Here is a 14,152-nt window from a genome sequence, read left to right as displayed (position 1 = left end):
ACATGTCAGAAGGTCTGCAGCAGGCTGTGTTCTCCAGGTGACATCTGACCAGTCCACAGGAGTAGTGTTCTTCCACTTTTCCTGAGTCAGAATGTACAAAAACAACCCTATTTTTGTAAGAGTCAAGGGAGGCTTCCTGCTGAGGAATGAGAAGGCAAGTTAGAAGCAGAAAGTCGAGACTTAGGACAAATTTTTCTCATTTTTTTTTAATTTCAGTTAATAAAATATTTGTATAGAGCCCCAAAATTTCAAAATAGTGCAAAACATCTCACTATCATGCATCCATTGTTGGTTAACCATTGTTCAATCCACTCCAGGTATGTACAGAACAGGCGACATGAAACATTTGCCAAGACGTGTATGCTACACGAAATAACTTGAATGGTTCAGGTTGTTTAATTTTTGCTTCTTTGTTTCAATCACATGCCAAACAGAAAGGATTGAGGAGGGAATCAATTCAGAGGGGCGGTGGACAGGCAGACAACCACCATCCACCTAAGGGCTTCTCATTTTGCTTTTTTTGGCATGGTTGAGGGGGTAGGGAAGGCATGAGGTCCGTTTGTCAAGTGACCAACAGGTCAAGGACAGGAACAGAAATCGGTGCTGTCTACCCCTCTGCTGATTTTTTCCCCCCTTTTCCATTGTAATTTTCTGATCAATACAATTTATAAAAGTTTGGTGGGTTGCGCATTTGTGTGTAAACATTCAACTCAAATTCTGACACTTTGGTCCCAGGCATATTGTATGGAAATTTATCTTAAAAAACCTAACATGATCACAGGGGGATGAGGAAGAAGGCTGTTTTGGCCAACATATCTCAGAAAGGATGTACTGGACCTGGGGTCACATGTTGTTTGGAGGAGGCTAACAAGAAAGGTTGTGCAAGAAAGGAGATGCAACCCAGGAAATCAGAGATTAAGTTGACCTTCTCTACTGCTTCAAAATGGCTATTTGTCTCTCCAGGGAAGCCTGGGAGTTGTAATTCTCTATCAGAGAATACTTAGTACCTATGATAGGCTACATTTCCCAGAATTTCTTGGGAGAAGCCATGACAGTTATTCAACTGAAACAGGTTTGCAGTGTAGAGCTGCCTAGTGATGGCTGATTCTGTATCAGGCAGGAAACAAGAAAGGGCTTGGCAGATTGCCATGGTTTGGCAGAGGAACAAGCTGGAGGGGGCCAAAGCATTGAATTGATCAATGTAATTGGCTGGTTGGTGGGTGATGGACAGCAATGCTGTGGGTTGCAGATGAATATGATCAGTGAACCTGTAATTTGGGAAGAGCTCCATCCACCGACAAAGCAGATGGGCAGAACTGGATGGGATGTTAACACTGGCACTGCCTGAGGAAGAGGCCCCCCCTTGCCAATGTGGGATTAAAGGAAGTCAAAATGGGTGCTTAACTTTTCTAAACACCCCCGTTCAGTGTTCCACTCTCTTAAATATCTCCACCTGTTCTTCCTTGATGCCCCCTACACCAAGAACTTCTAGAACACTAATAAAATGTCACCTCATTTGGTCCTATCAAATCCCTCTTGCCCCCGGAAGTCTTCACTGAGCCCCTTCCCCTGTCTTCTGTGCATATGATAAAGCAAGGATGATAACTAGCCGTCATGGGAAAGGGCAGGGGTGGACTCTATGTGATTGCTTTTCAAGGATGGGGAAAAGTGCCCTTCACTGCCTCGATTCTTCCAACATGTGAACCAGCATGTACTTGCTGGAGCCTACAAGTTTGCTGGCGGGAGGCATGTGAGGACAGCATTCCTTGCCATCAAATAACAGTCAACACCATGTACATCTATGGTAAGAAGGGACAGAGCTTTGCCATAGGAAAAGCTGGTTTCCCCGTGGTTGCCTCTTCTTTTGATGTCAAATACTGAGACAGTCTACGGGAATATTGTTTCCTCTCCTTAAGGGGCTAAAGATACTGAAATGGGCTGTGAAGGGCTCGGTCAGCCCTCCCCACCTCTGTTTTTTTAACTTAGAAAGTCCTTTCTAAAGAAAAACAGGAGTGTAGATGAAAGATCCAATATCAGGTGATGTGGGTGTAGTCATGACATAGTCCCAAACAGGCAGATGCCTTGGGCTCAATGAACAAGCAACTCTGCTTCTTGAAGAGGTAGCTCTGTCCCTGTAGGCTGAGCATTTGGGAGGAGCATGTGACAGTCAGCCCCTCTTTACTGACATGCTTGTTGGGCAATGGCAATACTGAAGAAGAAGAAGAAAAACCTGGCTCAGATATTGCTAATGTGGACAGAAATCCCGTTCCTTTAGTCCTGTCAAAATGGGGATGGGTATAAGGGAGGCTTACTTCTTTTTCAGCAGTTCAGGTTGGGGTTTAGTCTCAAGTCTGCGGCACAGACAAGCATCAGAAGAATTTAAGAAAGGTCCTGCTGGATCAGACCAAAGGTCCATCTAGTCCAGCATCCTGTTTCCAAAAGTGGCCAGCCAGGTGCCTCTGAGAAGCCTACAACCAGGGCATGAAGGCCATACTCGTTCCCTGTTGCTTATCCTCCAGCATTTCGCATTCAGAGCTAGACTATGCATATACACAGAGGTTCTATTTAGGTATCCCACTTCATAGCTGTTAATAGACCTATCTTCCATAAGAACACACTTAAGAGCCCTGGTGGGTCAGACGAAAGGCCATCTAGTCCCGTCTCCTCTTTCTTACACTGGCCAGCCAGGTGCTTCCTGGAAGCCCACAAATATGAACATAAGAACATTAGAACAGCCCCACTGGATCAGGCCATAGGTCCATCTAGTCCAGTTTCCTGTATCTCACAGCGGCCCACCAAATGCCCCAGGGAGCACACCTGATAACAAGAGACCTGCATCCTGGTGCCCTCCCTTGCATTGGCATTCTGACATAGCCCATTTCTAAAATCAGGAGGTTGCACATACACATCATGGCTTGTAACCCATAATGGATGTTTCCTCCAGAAACTTGTCCAATCCCCTTCTAAAGGCATCCAGGCCAGATGCCATCACCACATCCTGCAGCAAGGAGTTCCACAGACCAACCACACGCTGAGTAAAGAAATATTTTCTTTTGTCTGTCCTAACTCTCCCAACACTCAATTTTAGTGGATGCCCCCTGGTTCTGGTGTTATGTGAGAATGTAAAGAACATATCTCTATCCACTTTATCCTTCCCATGCATAATTTTGTATGTCTCAATCATGTCCCCCCTCAGGCGTCTCTTTTCTAGGCTGAAGAGGCCCAAACGCCGTAGCCTTCCCTCATAAGGGAGGTGCTCCAGCCCAGTAATCATCTTAGTCGCTCTGTTTTGCACCTTTTCCATATCCACTATGTCCTTTTTGAGATGCGGTGACCAGAACTGGACACAATACTCCAGGTGTGGCCTTACCATCGATTTGTAAAACGGCATTATAATATTAGCCGTTTTGTTCTCAGTACCTTTTCTAATGATCCCAAGCATAGAATTGGCCTTCTTAACTGCTGCCGCACAGTGGGTCGACACTTTCATTGTCTTATCCACCACCACCCCAAGATCTCTCTCCTGATCTGTCACAGACAGCTCAGAACCCATTAGCCTATATGTGAAGTTTTGATTTTTTGCCCCAATGTACATGACTTTACACTTACTGACATTGAAACGCACCTGCCATTTTGCTGCCCATTCTGCCAGTCTGGAGAGATCCTTCTGGAGCTCCTCACAATCACATCTGATCTTCACCACTCAGAAAGGTTTGGTGTCGTCTGCAAACGTAGCCACCTCACTGCTCACCCCTGTCTCCAGGTCATTTATGAAGAGGATGAAAAACACTGGTCCCAGGACAGATCCTTGGGGCATACCGCTTTTCACCTCCCTCCATTGTGAAAATTGCCCATTGACAGCCACTCTCTGTTTCCTGGTCTTCAACCAGGTCTCAGTCCAGGAGAGGACCTGCCCTGTAATTCCCTGACTGTGGAGTTTTTTCAGTAGTCCTATGGTGAAGGACCGGGTCGAACGCCTTCTGAAAGTCCAGATATAAAATGTCCACGGGTCCTCCCGCATCCACATGCCTGTTGACCTTTTCAAAAAATTCTAATAGGTTTGTGAGGCAAGACTTACCCTTCCAGAAGCCATGCTGATTCTCCCTCAGCAAGGCCTGTTCGTCTATGTGAAGAAAGCCCCCCTTCTGCTTGCCCCCTTCCATCTACCCCTGCAACTGCCATTCAGTGGCATACTGCCTCTGCAGCTGAAGGTTCCACATAGCCATCATGGCTAGCAGCCAGGAGGGAGAGGATGATGGTGGATGGATTAAGATCCAGAAAGCTGCTGGTACCTCTGTTCCCCTTTCCAGAAAGGGATACCTTTTCCTATCACCTATGCCCCAAGACGGCTTGTGTGCAATATGTTTGGTAGTGGGTTTGGGGAGGGCATGTGCGTGATCCTTGGCAGTGGGAGCCGTGCTCCCAAATTAAAGGTGAAGGGGGGTCGGGGCAGAGAAAGGACAGATTTGCAAACTCTATGGCTTTGACATGGCTGTATAAAAGAGGCAGGGCAAAGGATGGGAAGAGAGGGCAATTCTAGCAAAGCACGGGAAGGACTGGAGCACAGAATGAGGGACAAAGGGGTTGGAGGGGCCCTTAGCTGCTGCCTTCCTCAGCTGAGCGTGTGTCTGATTTCAACTTGACAAACTCCTTGGCCACCTCATCATTGTTGCGCTGGGAAAGGATGCGCAGCACTGTCAGGCCTGTGTCATCCATGTGGATACGCCGGCCCAGTGGCAGCCAGCAGGCGCAGCTACCCCTCTGCATGATGTCCTTCAGCTGCAGGTTGGCAATGCCCACTGTGCGGTCCTCCCGGGCGAAGCAGTAGTCCTTCACGCACACCTGCAGCTCATAGCACTCTGGTCCAGTTTCAGTGCCCAGGGTGCTGCAGAAGGGGGTGGTGGGGAGGAGAGAAAAGAGGCCAAACCAGGTCATTCTTAGCCAACAGAAACTTCTAGAACCTCATGGCCTAACCAATTGATCTGTTGGTATTTTAAGACCAAACTAGAGGAGACAGAGTTCCATGCCTGGATCTCCCAATGTTTTTTCTATTTGACAAAAGGCAACAGTGAGGGAATTAGGACTGCAACACGGGAGTGGGATCCAGCCCCCTACCCATGAAGTTTCCATTAGCCACTGAGGGGAAAACAGATACAATTTTTGCCCGTAATACATATGTATAATATGATAATGCTTTATGCCAAAGAGGTGGGGGACTCTTTGTAAGCAAGTAGCCCTCCTGTTTTGGGGTCACAGGAAGCACATTTGCACCCCTGGTCCTGGCCGGACAGGTCTGAAGCCTTGACCTGAGTTTAAAATAACTCCTGTTCTCCCTCACCTAAAGAGTGACTGGAACTTTTAGTCCTATCTGGGTCATGGAAAACAATGGCACAAACATTGCAGTACGTTTGCTCTCAGTAAACAAAAGCCTTGACAGGGAAATGTCTCCACCAACCTGAGACAAAATGTTTCCAGAAGTTCAGTACAAATGTTCCAAATTTCAGCAGAAATTAATCTTATTAAAAGGGGACAAAGATATCTATCTAGTTAATTTTCTTTCCTCTTCAGGAAACCCGATTGAGGGATAATCAGGTTAAAACTGTGATGTAACGGATTATACTTGATGTTAGTTCTTATTGGCTAACGTAACTCCTTCATCTCACATGGAAATATCTGATTAAATATTCTAGAAAACTACCTCCAAATTGACTTCTTGTTTTACTCCATCTTTGGTGTGTAAACTAAGAGCACAATCCTGTTCAACTTTCCAGTGCTGATGTAGTCACAATGTGGCCCTGAGGCAAGGGAACAAATGTTCCCTTACTTTGAGGAGGCCTCCATGACTGCCTCCCACCAGTGGTGTAATAGCGTTTGCATCACCCGGTGCAGGAGGGCAGTATGACATCCCCATGATGGACTTCCTCCCATGCAGTGGGCGGGGCAATGACCCAGGTGATATACCATTGTCGTGCCCTGCTGGTTTTTAGCAATACCTTTTGATAGAACACAGATATTTCAACATTTTTTTCATTGCATTCTGCTGTAAATTATGCACTGAATGGTATGTAATGATGGTATTACTCCTACAAACCATGATTTTAGTGATTTTGGTCATTAGTGGTGTCACCCCCCTGAGGGTGTCACCTTACTAACACCTTATTGGTTCCATGCTGTGTCATAATAACACAGAGTCATAGAATCATAGAGTTGGAAGGGGCCTAACAGATCATCTAGTCCAGCCATTTTCAACCTTTTTCAGCTCAGGGCACACTGTCAAGGCACTAAAATTGTCAAGGCACACTCCCAGTTTTTTTGCTTACATTAAATTACTACGTTACAATTAATTTTTAATTAATATAATTAATACAATTAAATCATTACATGACAAAGGGCACAATTTTAACCAGGTCTACTCAGAAGTAAGTCCTATTTTGTTCAATGGGGCTTACTCTCAGGAAAGTGTGGTTAGGATTGCAGCCAAAGACTGGGGGGGGGGCGGGGAATGTGCCTGTGGGACTTACTTCTGAGTAAACATGCCTAGGATTGGGCTTTTGGTTGCACTCTTTTACAGGAGTGCAGGAGCAGGATACAGGAGCAGGCAATTGGCACTTCTCTCTCCTCCTCTCCCCCATCCCACCCCCTCCCAGAGGCACATGCCCCCCATCTCATAACTGCAGTTAGCACCTCTCCTGCTATCCCTCCCCTCACATGTCTGCACCTTCCAAAGGTCCAGAATCACTTGCCTCACATTCTTCTCCCCATTGCCTGCTCCTGTATTTCAGAAAAAGTGTGACCAAAAGCCCAATCATATGCCTGTCTACTCAGAAGTAAGTCCCATTATAGTCAATGGGGCTTACTCCCAAGAAAGTGGGGCTAGGAGAGGGTCCTGAGAGCCCAGCCCAGGCATGTCTACTCAGAAGTAAGTCACATTATAGTCAGTGGGGCTTACTCCCAGGAAAGTGTGGATAGGATTGTGTCCCAGCGTGCTTCCTCTGAAAGGCAAAGGCAAGGCAGGGAGGGTTGTATTGGGAAGCTGCAGGCAACTGTGGCAAGGAGAAGGGACTTCGAAGGCCAGCCCATTCTTAGGCTGCTGGCTTCCTACCTGCTTGCCTGCCCCTGGTTCCCTAGTTCTCACTCACTCAGCCAAGACCTCCTCCAGGCTTCTCTCGCTGCCCAGTCAGCACACAGGGCAAAGAATGGACTTGATACCCAATCCTAGGTGTGTCTACTCAGAAGTACTCCCAGGTAAATGAAGATCGGGTTGTAGCCTTCCTCTTGCTCAGCCGAGGCTGCTTCTTTTCCGCCTGCTGCGTGAGGGTCAAAGCAACTGCTTCTCCACTGGCGGCTATTGTCTGCTGCCTGCCTCCTCTGGCCCCCGCGGCACACCTGTGGCTGCCTTGCAGCACACTAGTGTGCCGCGGCACAGTGGTTGAAAAACGCTGATCTAGTCCAACCTCCTGCCTTAGGCAGAAAATTCTCTTATAGCATCTCTAACAGGTGCTTGTCGAGCCTGGCTCTCATTGACACTTTGAACGATCAGTCTCATTGGTCCCTTTTGAATTAAGTGAATGTACTTTTTTATTACACAAAACACTTGCATTTTTTTTCCTGGTTTTTTGGCCATGTTTGAAAGAATGGATATATTTAAATGTGGTTTCTTTCATTGCTTTCTGCTGTAAATTACGCATTGAATTGTATAGAACATGATAGTATTATGCCTACAAACCACAATTTTAGCTATTTTGGTCACTAGTGTGTCACCCCCCCCCCGTGCGCGTCACCCAGTGCAGCCCGCACCCCCTGTGCTCCCTAGCGACGCCACTGCTCCCCACCTCAGGAGGTAGTACACACCCTGTTGGCAAGGCTGCACTGGCACTGGAAAGTTAGATAGAATTGGGCTCTCAGAGTTCTGTTTGTGCTAATGTAAAAGGACTCCCATTTTGTCTATCCCTGTCTCAGGCGAATCATTGAGCCAACCAACAGACTCAGAGGAAAACACTAAGTTTCCAGCTTGCGTCCTGGTTCCGTTCCAGAGGTTTGTCTGGAAGTTGGAATGGAATGTAAGTCTGTGCAAAGGTACAAGGATAAGTGGACTATGCCTGTGTGAAAGTGCCAACGTGGCCATTTGGAACTTGGGATGTCCACAAATTGGATATCCATAACGTGGGGACCTCATGTATTTGCATTCTTTTATTTCTATCTCTATTCTTTGGGCTACACTGCATCTCTCTCTCTCTCTCTCTCTCTCTCTCTCACTTTCTCTGTCTTTTTCTCTCCCCCTCTCTCTAAGTTTGCATTCTTCCATTTATTCTCCCAGAAGTTAGTTGCAGACTGGACTCACCCCTCCTTTTTAACTTTGAATGCAAATAGAGGTTTCCCTAAGAAATCCCAAACCTCTCTCTCATTGTTCAATAGAATATCCGTATGGATCCCCCCCTCACCTTGTCATTTTACAAGCTAAGGGCCAGAAACCCAGATGTTTGCACTAGCCTCTGCCTGGCCAGTTTCAGAAACATTTTGAATACCTGACTAGTTTCAGAAACATTTTGAATACTAGTTTCTCTGCTTGTTTCCCCCCACCTCTATTGTATTTGAATCCCTCAATAAAATGTATATCAATTATCCTGGACTGCCTTCCTTCTTTATAATCCGTTACCTTTCATGCCAATATTTGTGTTTGGAGGCACATGTAAGAACATAAGAAGAACATAAAAACATAAGAAGAGCCCTGCTGGATCAGGCCAAAGGCCCATCTAGTCCAACTTCCTGTATCTCACAATGGACCACCATGTGCCTTAGGGAGCACACAAGAACAACAGGAGACCTGCATCTTGGTGCCCTCCCTCACATCTGGCACTCAGAGACAGCCTACTTCTAAATCAGAAGGTTGCACAGACACATCATGGCTTGTAATCTGTGACTGCAATGCACGTGTCCAGAGCAGTGTGTGGTAATATAATTCATATTTGAAACTTAATGGCACCCACTGCTGGGAAACTTTTACTTGGGGCTGGTGGGGGGGGGGGGCTCTTATGATAAATAATTTGCTGAAATAGATCAAACCTCTTAGACAAAAGTAATATACCTTTTGCCAAAAATTGAATCTTTCCAGCATTCAATATACAATTATACCCTCTCTGCAGTCGGCCAGCAACTGCACCTTCCCAACCCACAGACCACAATTTAAGACTGCAATTTCCCATTCTCAGCACACAACCCACAACTGCATCTTCCTAGCAGGCAGCCCACAACTGCAGCTTTCCAGGGCTGCAGGCAGAATTGCACCTTTCCCAGCACTGCTTGGGGAAAAATCAGTTCCCCCATTAGATGCTGCTATAATTTCCTTTGAACCCAAACTCTGGATACTTGAGTTCAATAATTCTGTGATCAGGAGCAAATCCTATGCTCAAGACCACAGAATGATACAACCCTGCCTCTGTCCAAAAGTCACTCACAACTGGATGCTCTCGTTGTATTTGGGAGACCAGCTGTTGTTCTTAGACTTGGTAGCAAACTTCCTCTTCTTGTCACTGAGGTGCGGCCCAATGATGTTGACCTCAATGAAGGGCCGGAAGATGCCAGAGGTCTGCCACTTGAGATCGTTGGCGGCCACCACTGGAGAGGGGAGGTGGGCAGGAGAAAGAGGGAGAGGCAGAGCAACCATGAGGTCAGACTGAGGAAGTTGACTGCTAAGTAGTGAGCTCAGTCTAAGCTACATATTGTATACAGTTTTCAATATTCAGCACAAATCATACACATCATTACAGGCACCCTCACAAGTCCTTTAGGGTAGGCCAGTCTCATCATCCCAAAATAATGAAGTTGAGGAAGACTGGGGGAACAACATTTGTTCTGCCAGCACTAGGAGCCCATAGGATTGGGCTGTGTGATTAGTAATGTGTCACCTGCAGAAATGGAGCAATGATGATGATAAGAATTCGCACCATTTATATTCTTTTTTTTCCCCAAGCTGTGGGGAGTCATTTAAGCAATTAGCCATAAGAACATAAGAACAGCCCCACTGGATCAGGCCATAGGCCCATCTAGTCTAGCTTCCTGTATCTCACAGCGGCCCACCAAATGCCCCAGGGAGCACACCAGATAACAAGAGACCTCATTCTGGTGCCCTCCCTTGGAGAGCCATCATTGCATACTGACCTTTCACTGTGACTTTGTGCTCTCCTGTGCCAGGGTGGGTGAACAACTCAACATGTATAGAGACTTCTCCGACTGGGTCATCCACTCCAGATCCTGCACAGCAAAGGGACGGAGGTATGAGCTGTAGTTCAGGAAGTTGGTTGCTGGTGGTGGCAACCTCAAATTCTATCCTGTATCAGACTGTCCCACCACCAGCATGATGAAGAACTCAGGTCCATTGCTCACCTCCAAGGCACATAATATTCCCCTTTTTAAAATATTTACAGAAGGAATCTCCTGTTTTTGGAAAGGCTTTCTCCAGTCCAGGAATTGCCAGCCTAGCAGATTTGGCTTTTATCTCATCTAGAGATTGGGTCTGAGCTCAAATGAAACCAGTCTGATCCAGAAAGGGGTCATTTCTCCCAGAAATACCATGGGCCTAATTTAGGCTTGGTACCAATACTTTGAAGAAGTGCAAATCAAAGCAAATTTCAGGGTTCCTCTCAGGTGAAACATCTGATAACGTTTAAAGGAGGACAAATGAGTTTCTTTAAAATTTCTCAAGGAGTTTTTGCACGTATCTATGAACTTGAAAACAGTTGTAAGAATGTAAGAACAGCCCTGCTGGATCAGGCCAAAGGCTCATCTAGTCCAGCATCCTTTCTCCGATAGTGGTCAACCAGATGCCTCTGGGAAGTTCACAACAGCTCTCTCCTGCCATTGCTCTCCTGCGAGTAGCATCCAAAGGTACACTGCTTCTGAATATGAAGGGTCCATTTAGCTACCATGACTAATAACCAGTAGCAGATTTCTTTTCTTCCATGAATTTGTCAAACGTCTTTTTGAAGCCATCTAAGTGAAAAGCTATCACCACATCATGTTGCAGAGAGTTCCATGTTCATTGTGTTCCATGTTTGTCTGCCCTCTGTTTATCTGTAATCTATTTCCCATCAATTTCACTGGATGACCCAAAGTTTTCGTGTCATGAGAGACAGTGAGAAAAAAGCCTCATCACTTTCTCTACACCAGGTGTCATTTTATAAACCTTTATGGTGTTCCCCTCATTATTGCCTCCTTACTTGTCTCCACTGCATTTCACTTTGAGCCCTGCCAAAATCAGAGAGATCAATTTTTAAATTCCTTTGGATTTTATTTTGCAAGGCATTTGTGTTTTATATCTGCCAAATTGGCCTCCCTCCAATGTTCCAGCATCTCAGAATCCCAAGCTAAGAAGCTTCCATGACCTGAGTCCATCAGCAGTGGAGCCCTCTTGTGGACATCCCCATTCAGAACTGTGGTCTGTGGTCCACCTTAGTGGTCCGTGATTCAAAATATTGGTTGGTCATTCAAACAGGCTCTCCCACTGCAGAAATCCACATGCAGCAAAGGCAAAAGGGAAAGAAGAAGTGGGAAGAGAAACTTGGAGACCGGGTGCCTCAGCATGGGGTATGGCATACGAAAGGCTTCAGTCCAATGTGGGGGCGTGGGAGGGTTCCAAGGAGAAGAAGAGAGGTATGAAAAGAGGTGAAGGCTGGGAAAAAGACAGAACCAAGAATGACTTATGCGTTCTGTGGCTTCCCAAAGGTGACGTTTCTGGGAAAAGGAGGCCAAGGCTGTGGATCTCAGAGTTAGGGCAGATTCAAGAGGTCTTTTGCTCCCCTGTCAAAATTGATGATGTAACATAATTTCCTTGAGTTGGACATGCTCAGCAAAACTAGCCACACTGAAACACAAACATCAGCAAGCTCTTCTGTTCAGATATCAAGCAGTTACTCTTGTTTGCTTGCAGATGTGAGGGAGATGCAAGTCTGAGGGCACATCTGCTCTACATGTCTTTATGATTTACGTGTACCAGTCATAACTCCCCCTTCCAAGAAATTATGGGAAGTGTAGTTTGGCCTGAGGTTGGGAATTTTGGGTTAGAAAGACCTTGTTGTTGTTTCCTTGCAGAACTATAGTTCCCAGTGTTTTTTTGGGAGAGAAGGCAAACTCACAGTGTTAAAGATTATATTAGGGTGGTATTAGAAGAGCCCTGCTGGATTAGACCAAGGGTCCATCTAGTCCAGCATACTGTTTTCAATAATGGCCAGCCAGCTGGTTCCATGAAGCCACCAAGCAATGCATGAAAGCTGTTGCCCCTGTCCAGCAATTGGTACTCAAAAGTAGACTTGTCTCTGAATACAGAGGTTCAAATTAGTATCATAGATGATAGCTGCCTATGGGCCTTTCTTCCATAGATGTATCTAATCTCTTTTCAGAGCCTTTGAAGCTAGTGAGTAACAATGCATCAGGCTGCAGTGGTTTCTTTAAGTCAGAGCACAATCTTGTGCTTGTTTATTCCGAAGTAAGCCCCATTGTCTTCAATGGGGTTTACTCTCAGGAAAGTGTGCATAGGATTGCAACCTCAATTAGATACTGCACAAAGCTGTACCTCTTCATCCAGTCTCTCTTGAACCTGCTACTTGCCAATTCTGTCGGAGGAAGCCGAGTCACTGGCGGTCCTGGCCACTGTGCTGCCCCTGGGCGAGCCTGGAAGTGCCACCCTCCCTTCTAAGGCCTTCTCAGGTCTTTCAAATGTCACTTCTGGGTTTCCCCCAGGACTCCAGATGGGAAGGCAGCAGGTGCAGCATGGATAGGAATGGTGCTACCCCCTAGCCATGCCGCCCAGGAGCGCTTGCACCTATTGACCCCCCAGGTATGACAGTGAGCTGAGTTCTAGTTATGACAGATGGAGAAAAACTGCTCTCTATTCGCTTTTTCCACTACGTAACTTATCACTGAGTTATAATGTGACTCAGGGCGCAATCATAAGGTGCCCTGCCCAGGAGGGTCGTAAACATGTCATAAAGCATATTTGCACCTCCTCGGGAATTGGCTGGGCTGGTGCAGGGATGTGCGTTAGCCCACGGAGGCTGAATTCAGCCTCCACACCAACCTTGACAGACAGCCTTGCATCGGCTGAGCTTGGCTGATGCAAGGCTCTGGGATGGTGGGGAGGAGGCATTTGGGCCTGGGGGAGGGCGGTCTTGGGGGTGGGCGAGTGGGGAGCAGGAGGTAGGGCTGGGACCTGGCAGTTATGCAGGATCCCAAGCCCATTCCCCGAGCAGCACAGAGTGGCTTCAAGCTGCTCCGCTCTCCTCGGACTTAATCCACCTCCAAAAGTGGCGCAAGTCTGAGAAGACACATTGGGGCTGCAGTGGCTTACCCGGGAGTAAGGGGAAGAGTTTACCCTTGCCTCTGGCTGAGCCACTTTGAGGCCCTATCTTGTGCTGGATACAGCACAGGCCTCCTGGACTGCCTGTTCCAGCGCAAGATAGGATTGCACTGTCAGTGACTTGTACTCTGATGTAGATCCTCTCAGGGTATAGAAATTCCACATCATTATCATGGTGAAGAGCCATTGACAGACCTCACCTCCTCCTCCTCCTCCTCGAATGTGTCTCATCCCCTGTTAATGCCATCTAAGCTAGAGGAGTATCCTCACAGCTTGCAACCCACAAAGTTGTTTCTCCTCTCTAAAAAGAAAAGGATAAAACAGAAAGGAAAGCAGTACTTAGAGTAGTCCCCTCCCCAGGATGAGCAGAAGCTGGCTAATTAACATGGCATAATAGGGACTCTTCAGCAATGACATGATTGCACTGAACAGTGGTTATAGGGTTAGAAGTGGCAAAGGGGAAGCTGCTCATTGATGGTGCAGGGGACCTTTTTGTATGGGACTTAATTCTGAGTCAATGTTCAAGAAGGGTCTTGGTCTCAGGGGCGACCATCACAGAGTACTGCTATGTTATAGCAGTGGTATGACAGCCTAGGTGCTGCATCAAATCCCTGTTTTAGTTCTGCTTCCCGTTGATTGTGGACAAGCTATATCTCACCAGAGGTGATGGACCCAAGAATTGGAGCAACCTAACTTTCAGCTTCAGGTTTGGAGATGTCTGGTCAAGCCTCAGAGTCTCCTATAGCAGCCACAGAAAAATTACCTGGTCTGCTTAGCGTCATTTCCTGCGCAAATGGTTGG

At 46.7% G+C, this 14,152-nt stretch overlaps 1 protein-coding gene across 1 annotated transcript in view; it reads right to left on the bottom strand.

The window, feature by feature from the left end:
- Positions 1-4,596: 4,596 nt before the first annotated feature.
- The window catches only part of UNC13A (unc-13 homolog A), a 100,904-nt gene continuing 91,348 nt past the window's right edge, over positions 4,597-14,152 (bottom strand). Inside the window, exons 42-44 of the mRNA XM_066635597.1 lie at positions 10,159-10,251; positions 9,456-9,615; positions 4,597-4,885 (exon numbers count right to left, since the gene is read on the bottom strand). Of these exons, the coding sequence (XP_066491694.1) occupies positions 4,597-4,885; positions 9,456-9,615; positions 10,159-10,251 (542 nt within the window). The remainder of the gene's footprint in view (positions 4,886-9,455; positions 9,616-10,158; positions 10,252-14,152) is intronic.

This window comes from Tiliqua scincoides, chromosome 8, assembly GCF_035046505.1.
Source record: "Tiliqua scincoides isolate rTilSci1 chromosome 8, rTilSci1.hap2, whole genome shotgun sequence".
NCBI classification, from domain to species: Eukaryota; Metazoa; Chordata; class Lepidosauria; order Squamata; family Scincidae; genus Tiliqua; species Tiliqua scincoides.
Note: the sequence above shows the minus strand (reverse complement) of the source record. Positions and strands in the feature narration are given on the sequence as shown.